Genomic DNA, 13,356 nt, shown 5'->3' with positions numbered 1-13,356 from the left:
TGGCTTTATTACTGCCTATCTGTGGGTCAATAAGGACTGCAGCTTCCCGACCCTCCTGGATCCTAACACTCCACGCATCCGCTGAGAAAATGTCACATTCCTGAAAAATGACCCTTTAAGAAGGCGCACAGATAAATGTCCTTCCTGTATGGATCGGCCATCAATAAGCAGTGACGCTTGTGTCTTCTAGGAGAAGGATGACCTCCGTGAGACATTTGTGGTCCACAAATCGCAAGGATATGGATGACGTCCGTGTGACATCCGTTTTTTATGCGGATCCATTGTAACAATGCCTATCCTTGTCTGCAAAACGGACAAGAATAGGACATGCTCTATCTTTTTTGAAGGTCTACGGATGTAGACTGCAATTTTTGCAGCTTCATTCAAATGAGTGGGTCTGCATCCTGATTGGATACGGACCAGAAAATGCGATCATGTGAATGGGGCCTAAACTCCTGCCTCAGAGGGGACAAATAAGGTCACTAAATAATGGCACGTGAAGGTAGGTAGGTAGGGGCAGGCATGGGATTCAGCCAGTTCCCTCCAGTTCTCCAGATCCAGTTGTTAAAATTACAAGTGGATCAAGGAACCGTGTTACCGTGTCCCGATCTGGTGCTCAACCGTTGAGTTGGGAACCTGTTGTTAAAAATTTGAATCCCACCCCCTGGGTGGGGGCTCCACAATTCACCAAAAATAAGCCAGTGCTCAACAAGCTCTGGTGCCGTGACTATATCTGGACCCACCATCTACTAATTGCAGTGTATAGAATATACTGTGTCTATATACAGAAAAACGAGGAGAAAAGTCAACAGCGCCATCTTGTCCAGGGGCTGTGTCTGGTATTGCAGCCACCTGTGATGCTGCGTTACGTCCGTACGCCGCCCTTTCATGGGAGGGCGGTATTGTTTGTTCCCATGATAAGAATAATCAAACCGATAGGCATCGCCAGAGCAAAACAGGGTTTAGCTGGGGTTGTCGTCTTCAGGGTGGGCTTCCTGGTTAGACATCAGCGCTTGGGATTGGCATGCTTGGGAGAATCTTTGTGGTAATCACCGCAGGTGACTTTTTGGCTTGGGTTTTGGTTATCTAGAGCAGGCATCCTCAACCTGCGGCCCTCCAGCTGTTGCAAAACTACAACTCCCAGCATGCCCGAACAGCCTACAGATATCAGCCTACAGCAGGGCATTGTGGAAGTTGTAGTTTTACAACAGCTGGAGGGGGCCGCAGTTTGAGGATGCCTGTTCTAGAGATACATAGCGTCCGGGAGGGCGATCACAGAGCAGGCAAACATGTGAGTATCTCACGGCGGAGGAATAAGTCAAATTCTTCATGGTCCCCCTAAGGGGGTTATGCCATGATGGATGTAAAAAATGAGAATCAGACAACCTATAGTACATGACAATACCTTTCTAACAAAGCTAGAACCAGCCCTGTACCTCACATGGATCCAGAGATCTCCCCATGTTCTGCTAGATTTATTTCTGGCTGGCAGCTCAGTGTCCTCTCTCTGGGGGCATGTCCTTTGTGCTGTAGCCCTTTCCCTCTAACTGCCACCGCTTCTAACGGAAGATATAGGTGGTAACAGTTAAAGATTTAAACTAAGCGCATGCGACCACCTCAGTGAGGTGGACAGGGAAATAAGGAGAATAACAAACAGCAGGTGGCGCTATACAGATACATTTTATTGAATAATTCAGTGGCTAAACTACATTTTTAATTACATGCAATTTGAAAAATGTGGAATATTTTTTGTGACAACCCTTTTTAAACAATTGGATGTTCAGTGTTTGCTGAAGAGTCTCCAGGGGAAGGCTTCTTTAGAGGCTATGGCCATCATGAGTCTCAAAGAAGCCCGTTATCTGTGTCATTACATCCGGCCTCTCTCTCCCATCTTACACGGGTATAATATTTGTATCGTCCCCCGCCTTCTTTCTGTCTCAGGATAGATTGTCTCACCAGCGGGACTTGGTTGATAACGGAACATGTTGCTCGCATATTCTTAGGCAAACATATGTGAACATATTCTTCTTTTTTCTTTTTTTACGTGTTGTTATTGTGCGGTATAATTAGGGAATAGGCGATAACCTTTTATTGCTCTCGGGTTGTTGGGTAGTCAGGATTGCCTCGTTGGCATCTGATAAATGTTAATACGTTTTCATGCTTGTCTGAATCCATAATATTTAGACGTAATTGCAACTTTATGACTTATCAGCCTTTCCAGTAGTTGCTGTATGAGAGGTGCATGCGTGCCCAGGGATAATAAGTGGAAATTAATTATAGCTCAGCATTAATCATAGAGACCTGATTACACAGGGGGTGAAAATGAAATCGTATTAGAAGAAAAAAAAATTCTTAGAATAGTTTCTTTAATCTGTTCTCCATTAATCCAGCACTTGTTTCCCACATAGAGGGTTCGAATCCAACCAGGGGCAACATCTGCATGGAGTTTGTATGTTCTCCCTGTGTTCACCACAGCTTTCTCCTGCTCTCCACAGAAAATGCAGATCATAGAGTAGATTGTGAGCCGCAGTGAGGACAGGGACTAATATGAGACTTCATAGAAATACATCAGGGAGCCTGGGTTCAAATCCAACCAGGGGCAACATCTGCATGGAGTTTGTATGTTCTTCACGTGTTCACCTGGGTTTTCTTCCGCACCCCACAAAACATGCAGATCATTCGATATATAGATTGTGAGCCGCAGTGGGGACAGGGACTAATATGAGACAGCAATCTCTCTACAGCGCTGTGGAACAGAGGCAGTCATTTAAAGTTATTACAATGGATTTTGTGTTAAAGCGTTTTTTCCATTCGCTGGGATATGCCACAAATGTCTGGGACCTACTCCTATCTCAAAAATGGGTTCCCTGAAGTGAAGGGAGGGTACACTGCGCAAGTGCGGCCTCCCACCTTTTACCGCTGATAGTTGGCCACTCCTCCAAAAATAGCCAATCGCTGGACAGCTATTTCCAGCAGTCCCATAGCGGTGAATGGAGAGGTGTCTGCGCTTGCGCAGCGTGGTCTCCCTTCACTCTCCCACCGTTCTTGAGATAACCCTTCCCTCTGTTTAAGAGGTCTTATAGACCAAAACAGAACTGTCTGCAGATAGGTGTCTCTAGATAAATGGGTTTTTGGTAGTCACCCAAACAGGAAGTCATGTAGTTGTTAGACAACCTGGACTCACACCCTATATTAAAGGGGTTCTCCAGGCACCTGAAATGTATAATCTATCCTCAGATTATATAATTATGATTGGTGAGAGTCCGCTCCCCCACAGATCAGCTGTTCCCTGCAGTCTCCAACTCTGAAACTAGAATTTGAAAGAAGGAAGGAGACAGCGCCATTCAAAGTGTAGTGGCCGCGCCAGGTTACTGCAGCTCAGCTCCCATTGAAGTGAATGCAGGGGTGCACCACCAATGAGGCGAGGCCTCAGGCAGCACCAGGTAGGGGCAAGAGGGCCGCAGCGGAAGGGGGGGGTTTATCTGTTTCTACAGTATAGTATTGGGAAGCACAGTGGGCACAGTATGTGGCCCTGTATTACCCTGTATGTTTAGCAGCTCTGTAGGTATGTCTTTAACAGTAGGGCTTGAGGGAAGGGGTTAGGTTAAGAAATTGGCATTGGGGTTTGGGGTGCCGTTTCAGTTTTCACCTCAGGCGGAAGAAAGACTAGGTGCACCCCTGAGTGAATGGGAGCTGAACTGCAGTAACCCGACACGACCACTACACTTAGAACGGAGCTGTGCTTCTGTTCCATTCACAGTGATCATTCCAGTGCAGGATGCTGCAGGGCACAGCTGATCGGTGAGGGAGCGGGGTGTCGGACCCTCACCCATCGCATATTAAGTAAATAGTACCGTATTTTTCGCCGTATAAGACGCACTTTTTCTTCCCCCAAAATGGGGGAGAAATGACCCCTGCGTCTTATACGGCGAATGCAGTCAGTTTTACATCGCTGGCAGCGATGTAAAGCGAGCGGGGACTCGGGGAGGGACTGGGAGGAGGAGCTGGGGCCGGCAATAGCGGCGGGGCGGTGCAGTCACTGTACTAAAGGCCCGCCCCGCCGCTCCGGTGTACTAATAAAATATGTCATATTCAATTAATGGTTATTAAATATGCCCCTTTATGCCTAATAGTACCTTAAATCCTAAGCGCATCCGTACAATGCAGGCCGGGCGGGCGGCAGCGTAACTCCCTGATGTCACGTGCCTGCGCCGCCTACTTTATGAATGAAGCAGGCGGCGCAGGCAAGTGACGTCAGTGAGTGACGCGCCGCGCCGGCCTGCCGGCATTGTACTGAAGCACTTAGGATTTAAGGTACTTTAGGAATAAAGAGGCATATTTAATAACTATTAATTGAATAAGACATATTATGTTAGTATACTGGAGCGGCGGGGGATCTGTGGATGGCACAGTTATGGGCTGGGAGGGTCTGTGGATGACACATCTATAACAGTGCCATCCACAGATCCCCCCCTGTAACAGTGCCAGCCACAGATCCCCCTGTAACAGTGAAAGCCACAGATCCCCCATAACAGTGTCCGTCATCCACAGTTCCCCCATAACAGTGTCCGTCATCCACAGTTCCCCCCATAACAGTGTCCGTCATCCACAGATCCCCCCATAAGTGTCCGTCATCCACAGATCCCCCCATAACAGTGTCAGTCATCCACAGATCCCCCCATAACAGTGTCCGTCATCTACAGATCCCCCCATAACAGTGTCCGTCATCCACAGATCCCCCCATAACAGTGTCCGTCATCCACAGATCCCCCCATAACAGTGTCCGTCATCCACAGATCCCCAGTAATAGTGCCATCCACAGACCACCTAGTTCCAAACCCACAGCACACCTTTTGGTTAAAAATATTTTTTTTCTTATTTTCCTCCCCAAAAACCTAGGTGCGTCTTATACGCCGGTGCGTCTTATACGGCGAAAAATACGGTATATAGTACCACTGTATGGAATGAACAGTACAGCAGCGTTACCCCATGTTTATTCTTTGCCTACAGGACCAAGCGAGCTCGACCTAAGCCTTATTCTAGACATCGGGGAAGGAGCCGAGTCCTCATCAGAGTTTGATGACCAGGTATAGCGTTCCCTCTTTGCTTTATATAATTGTCTTTTTATTAAAGCTTTCTTTTGAAATGAAAAACAGCAATGAGTAATGACATTTCTGCGTAAGAATCAACAGGGTAAACACATATACCTTAAGCGAGAAAAATAAAATAAAATATTGGGCCACTACACAAAAGTGGTCTCCAAAGTAACAAACATATGGAATCTTAATAGCATTTAAAGATGTCAATATAAGTTAACAATGTAGGTCAATAATTAAATGGACATGCTGATATCTATTAGATGGCTAGTCTCAATCTACTGAACATATTATAGCCAACAGTCATAGTCGTATCAACCAAGGAAATAAGACGGACATAGACAAGATAGGACACGAGGGGAAAGGATATACCGAGGGAGCAACGGTGTGGTATTAAGCAAGCGTACCAGTATAGTCATCCCAGAGCCTCCAAATTTTGTCAAACCGTTCAACTTGATTGGTCATAAGGGCAGTTAAGTATTCCATTCTTCTAACATCCAAGACACTGGTTATAAGGTCAGAGCGAGTAGGCCTGTCTTGTCGTTTCCAAAAACTGACTACAAGACGTCTAGCCACTGTCAGGGTGTATTTTTCCAGGGGAGCAGGAGGCATATTCAACACATATAGATAAGGGTTTCAAGTGGGACTCAACATCTATTAATTGTAAAAGGATCCCCTGTGTCTCCTTCCAAAATGGATGTATCAAGGGACACTCCCAGAAGATGTGGAACAATGATCCCAGCTCCGTTCCACATCTCCAACATCTATCTGATAATTTAGAATCAAGATATTTTAACAGTTGAGGGGTATGATACCAGAACATTAACATTCTCTTTAAATGTGGCACAAGTAGAAGTTAAAGCTGCCCTTCTCCATATTAGTTTCCATTCGTCTGGAGAGATGTTACGCCCTATAAGCGTTTCCCGGTTGGTTGGTGGGGAAGGATCCGGAGAGGAAAGTATAATGTATATCTCAGAGATAAGTCCCTTGGTCGAGTCTGATAGTTTACACAACTTCTCAAACGTCGTAGGTGTAGAAACGTGAGTAGTATTGAATAAACTAGTGTTTGTAAATGTTAGTATCTGGAGGTCTCTGGTAAGTGAGGATGTAAGAGGGTCAAAAGGTATAATTTTCAAAGTCCTATAATCCACTATATCTGCAAAGCGGAATATCCTACTGGAAAACCAAGGTTTAAAAAAAAGAGACCTCCATACCTGCCGGAAACAGTGGGTTACATAGGAAGGATATCATAGATGAGTTACAAGATTTCCAAACATTATACGTGAGGGTCATAGGTCCCAGCAGCTTTGGTATCTGGGCAGTTGGTATCTAAGACCATATTAAAGCATTAGGATGTATCGGAGCAATCCATAATTTTTCTAATTCCATCCATCTGGAATATGCTAAGAGGTTCGACCAGGCAAGGATATGCCTTAGGTGCGTTGCCCAATAGTATCTAGTGATATCCGGCACCCCCAGACCACCTTGTGATTTAAGGGCTGTAAGGGTGCTACATGAAATCCTGTGCCTCTTTCCATTCCATATGAATCTAAGGATTGAGGATTGGAGCCCTCAGCTCCTTTCCTGGTATGGGGACTTGAAGGGTCTCTAACATGTATAATAACTTGGGCAATATGGACATTTTCATTACTGCTATTCGGCCAAATAGAGAAAGGGGTAGAGGCTTCCATTTAGTCATAAGGGTTCTTAGCTGTTGAAAAAGGGGAGGAAAGTTATAAGTGTATAATGATGCGTATGTTTGCGTTAAGTGCACTCCTAAGCATTTCAAAGTGTCTTCAGTCCATCTAAAATGGAAGCTATCTCTTAGATTGTTCAACCTGTCGGGTGGAATGTTCAACGGCAGGGCTTCTGTTTTTGTGGTATTGACTTTATACCCTGATAATTTACCATATTCCTCTAGTAACTTGAATACATTCGGAAGGGTAACATGGAGGTCAAAGTAAGAAGGACATCGTCTGCAGAGAGACAGCTGGAAGTCTACATGATTGACTTTTACTCCATGAATATCAGGGTGCGATCTAATAGCAGCAGCTAGAGGCTCAATGCATAGTACAAAAAGTAGAGGAGAGAGTGGGCAGCCCTGCCTTGTGCCATTAAAAATATGTATCTTACCAGATTGGGCAAGGGTCATTTTGATAATAGCTGTGGGTTTAGTGTATAAAGCACGGAGTGCAGTAACAAAAGGACCCCCAATACCAAAGCCCTGTAAGGTGGAGAGCATGGAGGGCCAGCTTAGTCGGTCAAACGCTTTTTCCGGGTCAAGGCTCAATAATAAAGCCTGTTGACCGGTTTTATTAACAAAGTCATTCAGGTCTATAGCTCTCCTTGTGTTGTCGCCTCCCTGCCGATTCAACACAAATCCTACTTGCTCTTTATGGATTAATTGGGGGAGCCACAAAGAAAGTCGGTTCGCAAGGATTTTAGTAAAGATTTTTAAATCTGAGTTAAGGAGAGCTATAGGACGATAATTGGAACACTCCATATGGTCCCTACCAGGCTTTGGAATGAGGGTAATATAGGATTGTAGCATTAAGGCTGGTATTGGTGAGCCTTGCAAGAATTAATTAAATAATGTAATCATGTGCGGGAGAAGAACAGAGGTAAACGTCTTATAGTAAAGATATGGCAAACCATCTGGTCCAGGGGATTTGTTATTGGGGAGCTGCTTTATTACCTCCTGAATCTCGTCCGCTGTGATCTGAATATTCAGGGAAGATAGAGCTTCTTTTGAAATCTTAGGAAGGTTGCATTGGCTTAACCTCTTGGGGACATATGACGTACCTGTACGTCATGATTTCCTGGTACTTAAGGACACATGACGTACCGGTATGTCATGTGTAGTTCCGATCACAGCCACGCGGCGGGCGGTGATCGGAACTGGGTGCCTGCTGAAATCAATCAGCAGGCACCCTGGGACAATGCGCGGTTTGCAGCGTTTACAGGTCATTGCGGCGGGGATCAGCGGTGCCATCGGGTCCCTGTGCTGTGTAATGGGGACCCGATGGAATGGAAGGCAGCGCGATGCCTTCCTTAGGCATTGGCGCTGCCTTCCGGTGACGAGCCTGATGAGATCCAGCCCCCTAGATCTCACAGGCCGGAAGCTGTATGAGTAATACACACAGTACTACTCTTACAGCCAATGCATTCCAATACAGAAGTATTGGAATGCATTGTAAAGGGAATCAGACCCCCAAAAGTTGAAGTCCCAAAGTGGGACAAAAAATAAAGTGAAAAAAAAGTTTAAAAAATAAATCCCCCCCCCAAAAAAATTAAAAGTAAAAAAAATGAACGTCATTTCCCCCAAATAAAGTTAAAAAAAATGGTAAAAAATAGGGAAAAATAAAAAAGTTGACATATTAGGTATCACCGCGTCCGTATCGACCGGCTCTATAAACATATCGCATGATTTAACCCCTCAGATGAACACCGTAAAAAATAAAAACTGTGCTAAATAAAAAAAAATTGTCACCTTACATCACTAAAAGTACAACAGCAAGCGATCAAAAAGGCGTATGGCCACCAAAATAGTACCAATCTAACCGTCACCTCATCCCGCAAAAAATGAGCCCCTACCTAAGACAATCGCTATTATTAAAAAAGCTATTATTGTGTAAAAGTTAATTTAAAAAAGTATACATATTAGGTATCGCCGCGTCCGTAATAACCTGCTCTATAAAAAATATCACATGACCTAACCACTCAGGTGAATACCATAAAAAAATTAAAACGGTGTAAAAAAAAAGCTATTTTTTGTCATCTTACATCACAAAAAGTGTAATAGCAAGCCATCAAAAAGTCATACGCAACCCAAAATAGTGCCAATCAGACCACAATCTCATCCCGCAAAAATCATATCCTACCCATATAATCACCCAAAAACTGAAAAAACTATGGCTCTCAGACTATGGAGACACTAAAACATGATTCTTTTTGTTTCAAAAATGAAATCATTGTGTAAAACTTACATAAATAAAAAAATAGTATACATATTAGGTATTGCCGGGTCCGTGACAACCTGCTCTATAAAAATACCACATGATCTAACCTGGATGGATGGATGTTGTAAATAACAAAAAATAAAAATGGTGCCAAAACAGCTATTTCTTGTTACCTTGACTCACAAAAAGTGTAATATAGAGCAACCAAAAATCATATGTACCCTAAAATAGTACCATCAAAACTGCCACCCTATCCCATAGTTTCTAAAATGGGGTAACTTTTTTGGAGTTTCTACTCTAGGGGTGCATCAGGGGGGCTTCAAATGGGACATGGTGTCAAAAAAACAGTCCAGCAAAATCTGCCTTCCAAAAACCGTATGGAATTTCTTTCCTTTTGTGCCCTGCCGTGTGCCCGTACAGCAGTTTACGACCACATATGGGGTGTTTCTTTAAACTACAGAATCAGGGCCATAAATATTGAGTTTTGTTTGGCTGTTAACCCTTGCTTTGTAACTGGAAAAAAATTATTAAAATGGAAAATCTGCCAAAAAAATGAAATTTTTAAATTTTATCTCTATTTTCCATTAATTCTTGTGGAACACCTAAAGAGTTAACAAAGTTTGTAAAATCCATTTTGGATACCTTGAGGGGTGTAGTTTCTAGAATAGGGTCATTTTTGTGTGGTTTCTAATTATGTAAGGCCTCATGCACACGACCGTGGTGTGTTTTGCGGTCCGCAAATCGCGGATCCGCAAAATACGGATGGCGTCCGTGCGCATTCCATACACCGACAAGAATAGGACATGTTAGATTTTTTTAGCGGGGCCACGGAACGGAGCAACTTTTGCGGCCCCTTTGAAGTGAATGGGTCCGCACCCGAGCCGCAAAAACTCCGGCTCGGATGCGGACCAAAACAACGGCCGTGTGCATGAGGCCTAAGCCTCACAAAGTGACTTCAGACGTGAACTGGTCCTTTAAAAAGTGGGTTTTTGAAAATTTCTGAAAAATTTCAAGATTTGCTTCTAAACTTCTAAGCCTTGTAACATCCCCAAAAAATTAAATGTCATTCCCAAAATGATCCAAACATGAAGTAGACATATGGGGAATGTAAAGTAATAACTATTTTTGTAGGTATTACTATTTATTATAGAAGTAGAGAAAATGAAACTTGGAAATTTGCAAATTTTTCAAAATTTTTGGTAAATTTGGTATTTTTTTTATAAATAAAAATGATTTATTTTTTTTACTCCATTTAACCAGTGTCATGAAGTATAATATGTGACGAAAAAAAACAATCTCAGAATGGCCTGGATAAGTCAAAGCGTTTTAAAGTTATCACCAAATAAAGTGACACTGGTCAGATTTGCAAAAAATGGCCTGGTCCTTAAGGTGAAAATGAGCCTGTCCCTAAGGGGTTAAAAAGAAGGAGAATGACCTTTGACAATCCGCACGATTAGTGGGCACTTGCTGTGGGAGAGCGTAAAGAGCCGCATAGTATTGTTGAAAAAGGTCTGAGATAACATTAGGATTATACGGAGTATTACCATCTGATTGTCTCATAGCCGTAGGTGATCCTGTAATATTGGAGTCGCAGAGCTGACGTGCTAAAATTGTATGCGGTTTGTTACCCAACACATAGAAGCGTTGGCGGGAGTATAAGAGTAATTTCTTCGTTTTCGCATATGCCAAATCTCTCAGTCTAGCTTGGAGAATGACGATGCGTCGTAATAGATGCCGCGAGCCATGCGTCTCCAGTTGGGCCTCTAGTGTTTTTAGTTGATCAACAATGGAAGCGTATGTGAAGTTACGGTCTTTTTTCAGCTTAGAACCGATTGCTATGCAATTACCCCTAAAAACAGCTTTGTTTGCCTCCCATAGGGTAGACACATAAGAGACAGAAGGTTGTTTGATAGAGAAATATTCAGATAGAGTGTCTTGCAGCTCCTGTCTGCGTATGGGTCTAGTGAGAAGGGTATCGTTCATGCGCCAGTGGCAGACCTTGGTGTGTTTCCTAGTGGGATTCAAAAGAATGGAGATCGGGGCATGGTCGGACCAGGTGGTATTTCCTATTTCGGCATCTGCTAACATTATAAGGGTAGGTATATTACCGAAGAAATAATCAATGCGAGTGTGTGGTGTACTATGGGGATGAGAATAGAAGGTGTAAGTTTTGGATGTAGGATAATTTATTCGCCTTAAGTCATACAATGCGAATTTCCGGACCAAGCATCTAAAAAGACGTGAGAGTCTACGTTTTGACTGTGGGACTATCTTTCCAGCCAAGGATGATCTATCCAGGTTCTCAGAAAAAGAGACATTAAAGTCCCCTCCGACTATCAGTGCTGCTGGAAGATAACGGGACAATTTTAACTGAACCTTTCTTAAAAAGGGAATTTGTGCAGAGTTTGGGGCATATAGGTTACATAATACAAGAGGGGTGCCCTGAAAGGTGGCCTGAAGTATGACATATCTGCCATTTGGGTCAGAAATACTAGATTCAACCTGCAGGGGACAATCAGCAGATGGAAGAATAGCCACCGCTGCTACCTTTCTATTCGAGGAGAATAGATTCGTGGGAATGTTCTGGCTGCGAATGTGAAAGTACCTCTTTGATCAAGGTGAGCGACACGCCGTCAGGGCTAGCCTCCTTTCAGCATTAGAGTTAAGGCCCTTGACATTTAATGACATGTATTTAATCATTTTTGTAGTGTAGAGATAGTACCATGCTTGTTGCCAGATGCGTATGAAGTGTTCCTCAAGGAGAGCCAGGATTGAAAAGGCCCGTCTCGTGTCTGTAATACCTTGCTGCGACTAGCATAACTTCTGTAAAAGAGATGGGAGGGAGGGAAGAACATAAGGGAGAGGGGGAATACAAAGGACTGCGTACAAATAATATTGAATTTGGAAACATTCCAATCATTGGGCCCAGGAATGGGTCAACACATAACACCACGTATCTATACTAGAGGCCTGTCTCTCTTCCCCATTTCCAAAGGAAATAGGGGAGAGGAAGAGGACAGATAAGTTAACCCTTGTTATGGGAACATGACTAGACTCTCGTAAAGATTGGGTAGAACCGGCACTCAACAGTCGGAATACACGTGGAAATTGAATAAAAATATTTATTAAACAATAAACACTATATCCTGTGTGCACCAGGATAAAATTCATATAAAAAGCATGTAAAAAGCATATATAACATATGTGTCAACCAGAAGAGTATATATTTCTAGGGCACAAAAATCTAAATGCAAGGCGCAGAGGGCTTCATCCGTGTCCCCCGACTTGGGTAAGGCTAGTGGATCACAGTCGTCTGTGACGGAGCAGGATAGAGCTGGTTAAATATTGTGCTTCAAGTATATTCGAAGGTATATATTTACATGCAGATTTCACATAGTCCTAAATGCATACAATTGAAATCTTATGCCACCGTATAGGATATGGGATAAACGATATTCAGGGATGATTCTGTGTTTTACACCATGATTAGATTATCCATCACCTATAGTAGTCTCAGAGTCTGAGTACACTGTATGCGATAAGTCAATTGTCTAGCACGTCTGTTATCTCCGTGCTTACGCCGCCTCTCGTACAGCGGTTCGGTATAGTTCCACTTAGAGTTATATTACTCACTGTGTCCCGTGTAAGTTCACTCGGTTAGGTCTGTGGAAGGATTTCTGCCGTGGCGTCCCACGCTTCAGCCTTTCTCCGCTGTGTTTGTATCGGGTCCGGTTTTTTGCTTGGATCCCGTCTCTACTCTCGTGAGAGACCTGTGTTAGCTGTTTCACTTTTGTGAGTCTTACAGCACTTCTTTGTCTTACGTGAGTGAGTGGATAGATTTTAGTACATGGCCATGCACCGCTGAGATGATTCTCAGCGGTGCATGGCCATGTACTAAAATCTATCCACTCACCCAGTTAGTCGGACACTCTGTGCTCCAGCCTAATTAATGAAGGTCTGGAGTGAGGGACCCCCCTCTGTTAAAAGGATCTAAATATTGATAACATATCCTCAGGATAGGTCATCAGTATCTGATCGGTGCGGGCAGGAACATACAAAGATCTTATGGGGCCCCATAGCAAAACTTTTCTTGGGCCCCCACACCCAGTTTTCGAGTATGCATGCATCAGGCACTGTTGAACGCAACGCCTCAAATTTCTAACTAATTAAAAAAAAAATGATAATGAAGCAGATAAAATTTAAATTAATACATACTGCATTAAAAAATGCCTTTGGCCTCAACCACTTTATCCGACTTTTAAGTCAAAGAAATTGGAACAGGTACTTCAAAATTATAACGC

At 43.5% G+C, this 13,356-nt stretch overlaps 1 protein-coding gene across 2 annotated transcripts in view; it reads left to right on the top strand.

Annotated features, from left to right (window-relative positions):
* The window catches only part of AK5 (adenylate kinase 5), a 194,635-nt gene that overhangs the window by 105,839 nt on the left and 75,440 nt on the right, over positions 1-13,356 (top strand). For both annotated transcript variants that reach the window (XM_044300470.1, XM_044300471.1), the window contains exon 8: positions 5,011-5,087. In XM_044300470.1, coding sequence (XP_044156405.1) covers positions 5,011-5,087 — 77 coding nt within the window. The remainder of the gene's footprint in view (positions 1-5,010; positions 5,088-13,356) is intronic.

Source organism: Bufo gargarizans, chromosome 7 (assembly GCF_014858855.1).
Source record: "Bufo gargarizans isolate SCDJY-AF-19 chromosome 7, ASM1485885v1, whole genome shotgun sequence".
NCBI classification, from domain to species: Eukaryota; Metazoa; Chordata; class Amphibia; order Anura; family Bufonidae; genus Bufo; species Bufo gargarizans.
Note: the sequence above shows the minus strand (reverse complement) of the source record. Positions and strands in the feature narration are given on the sequence as shown.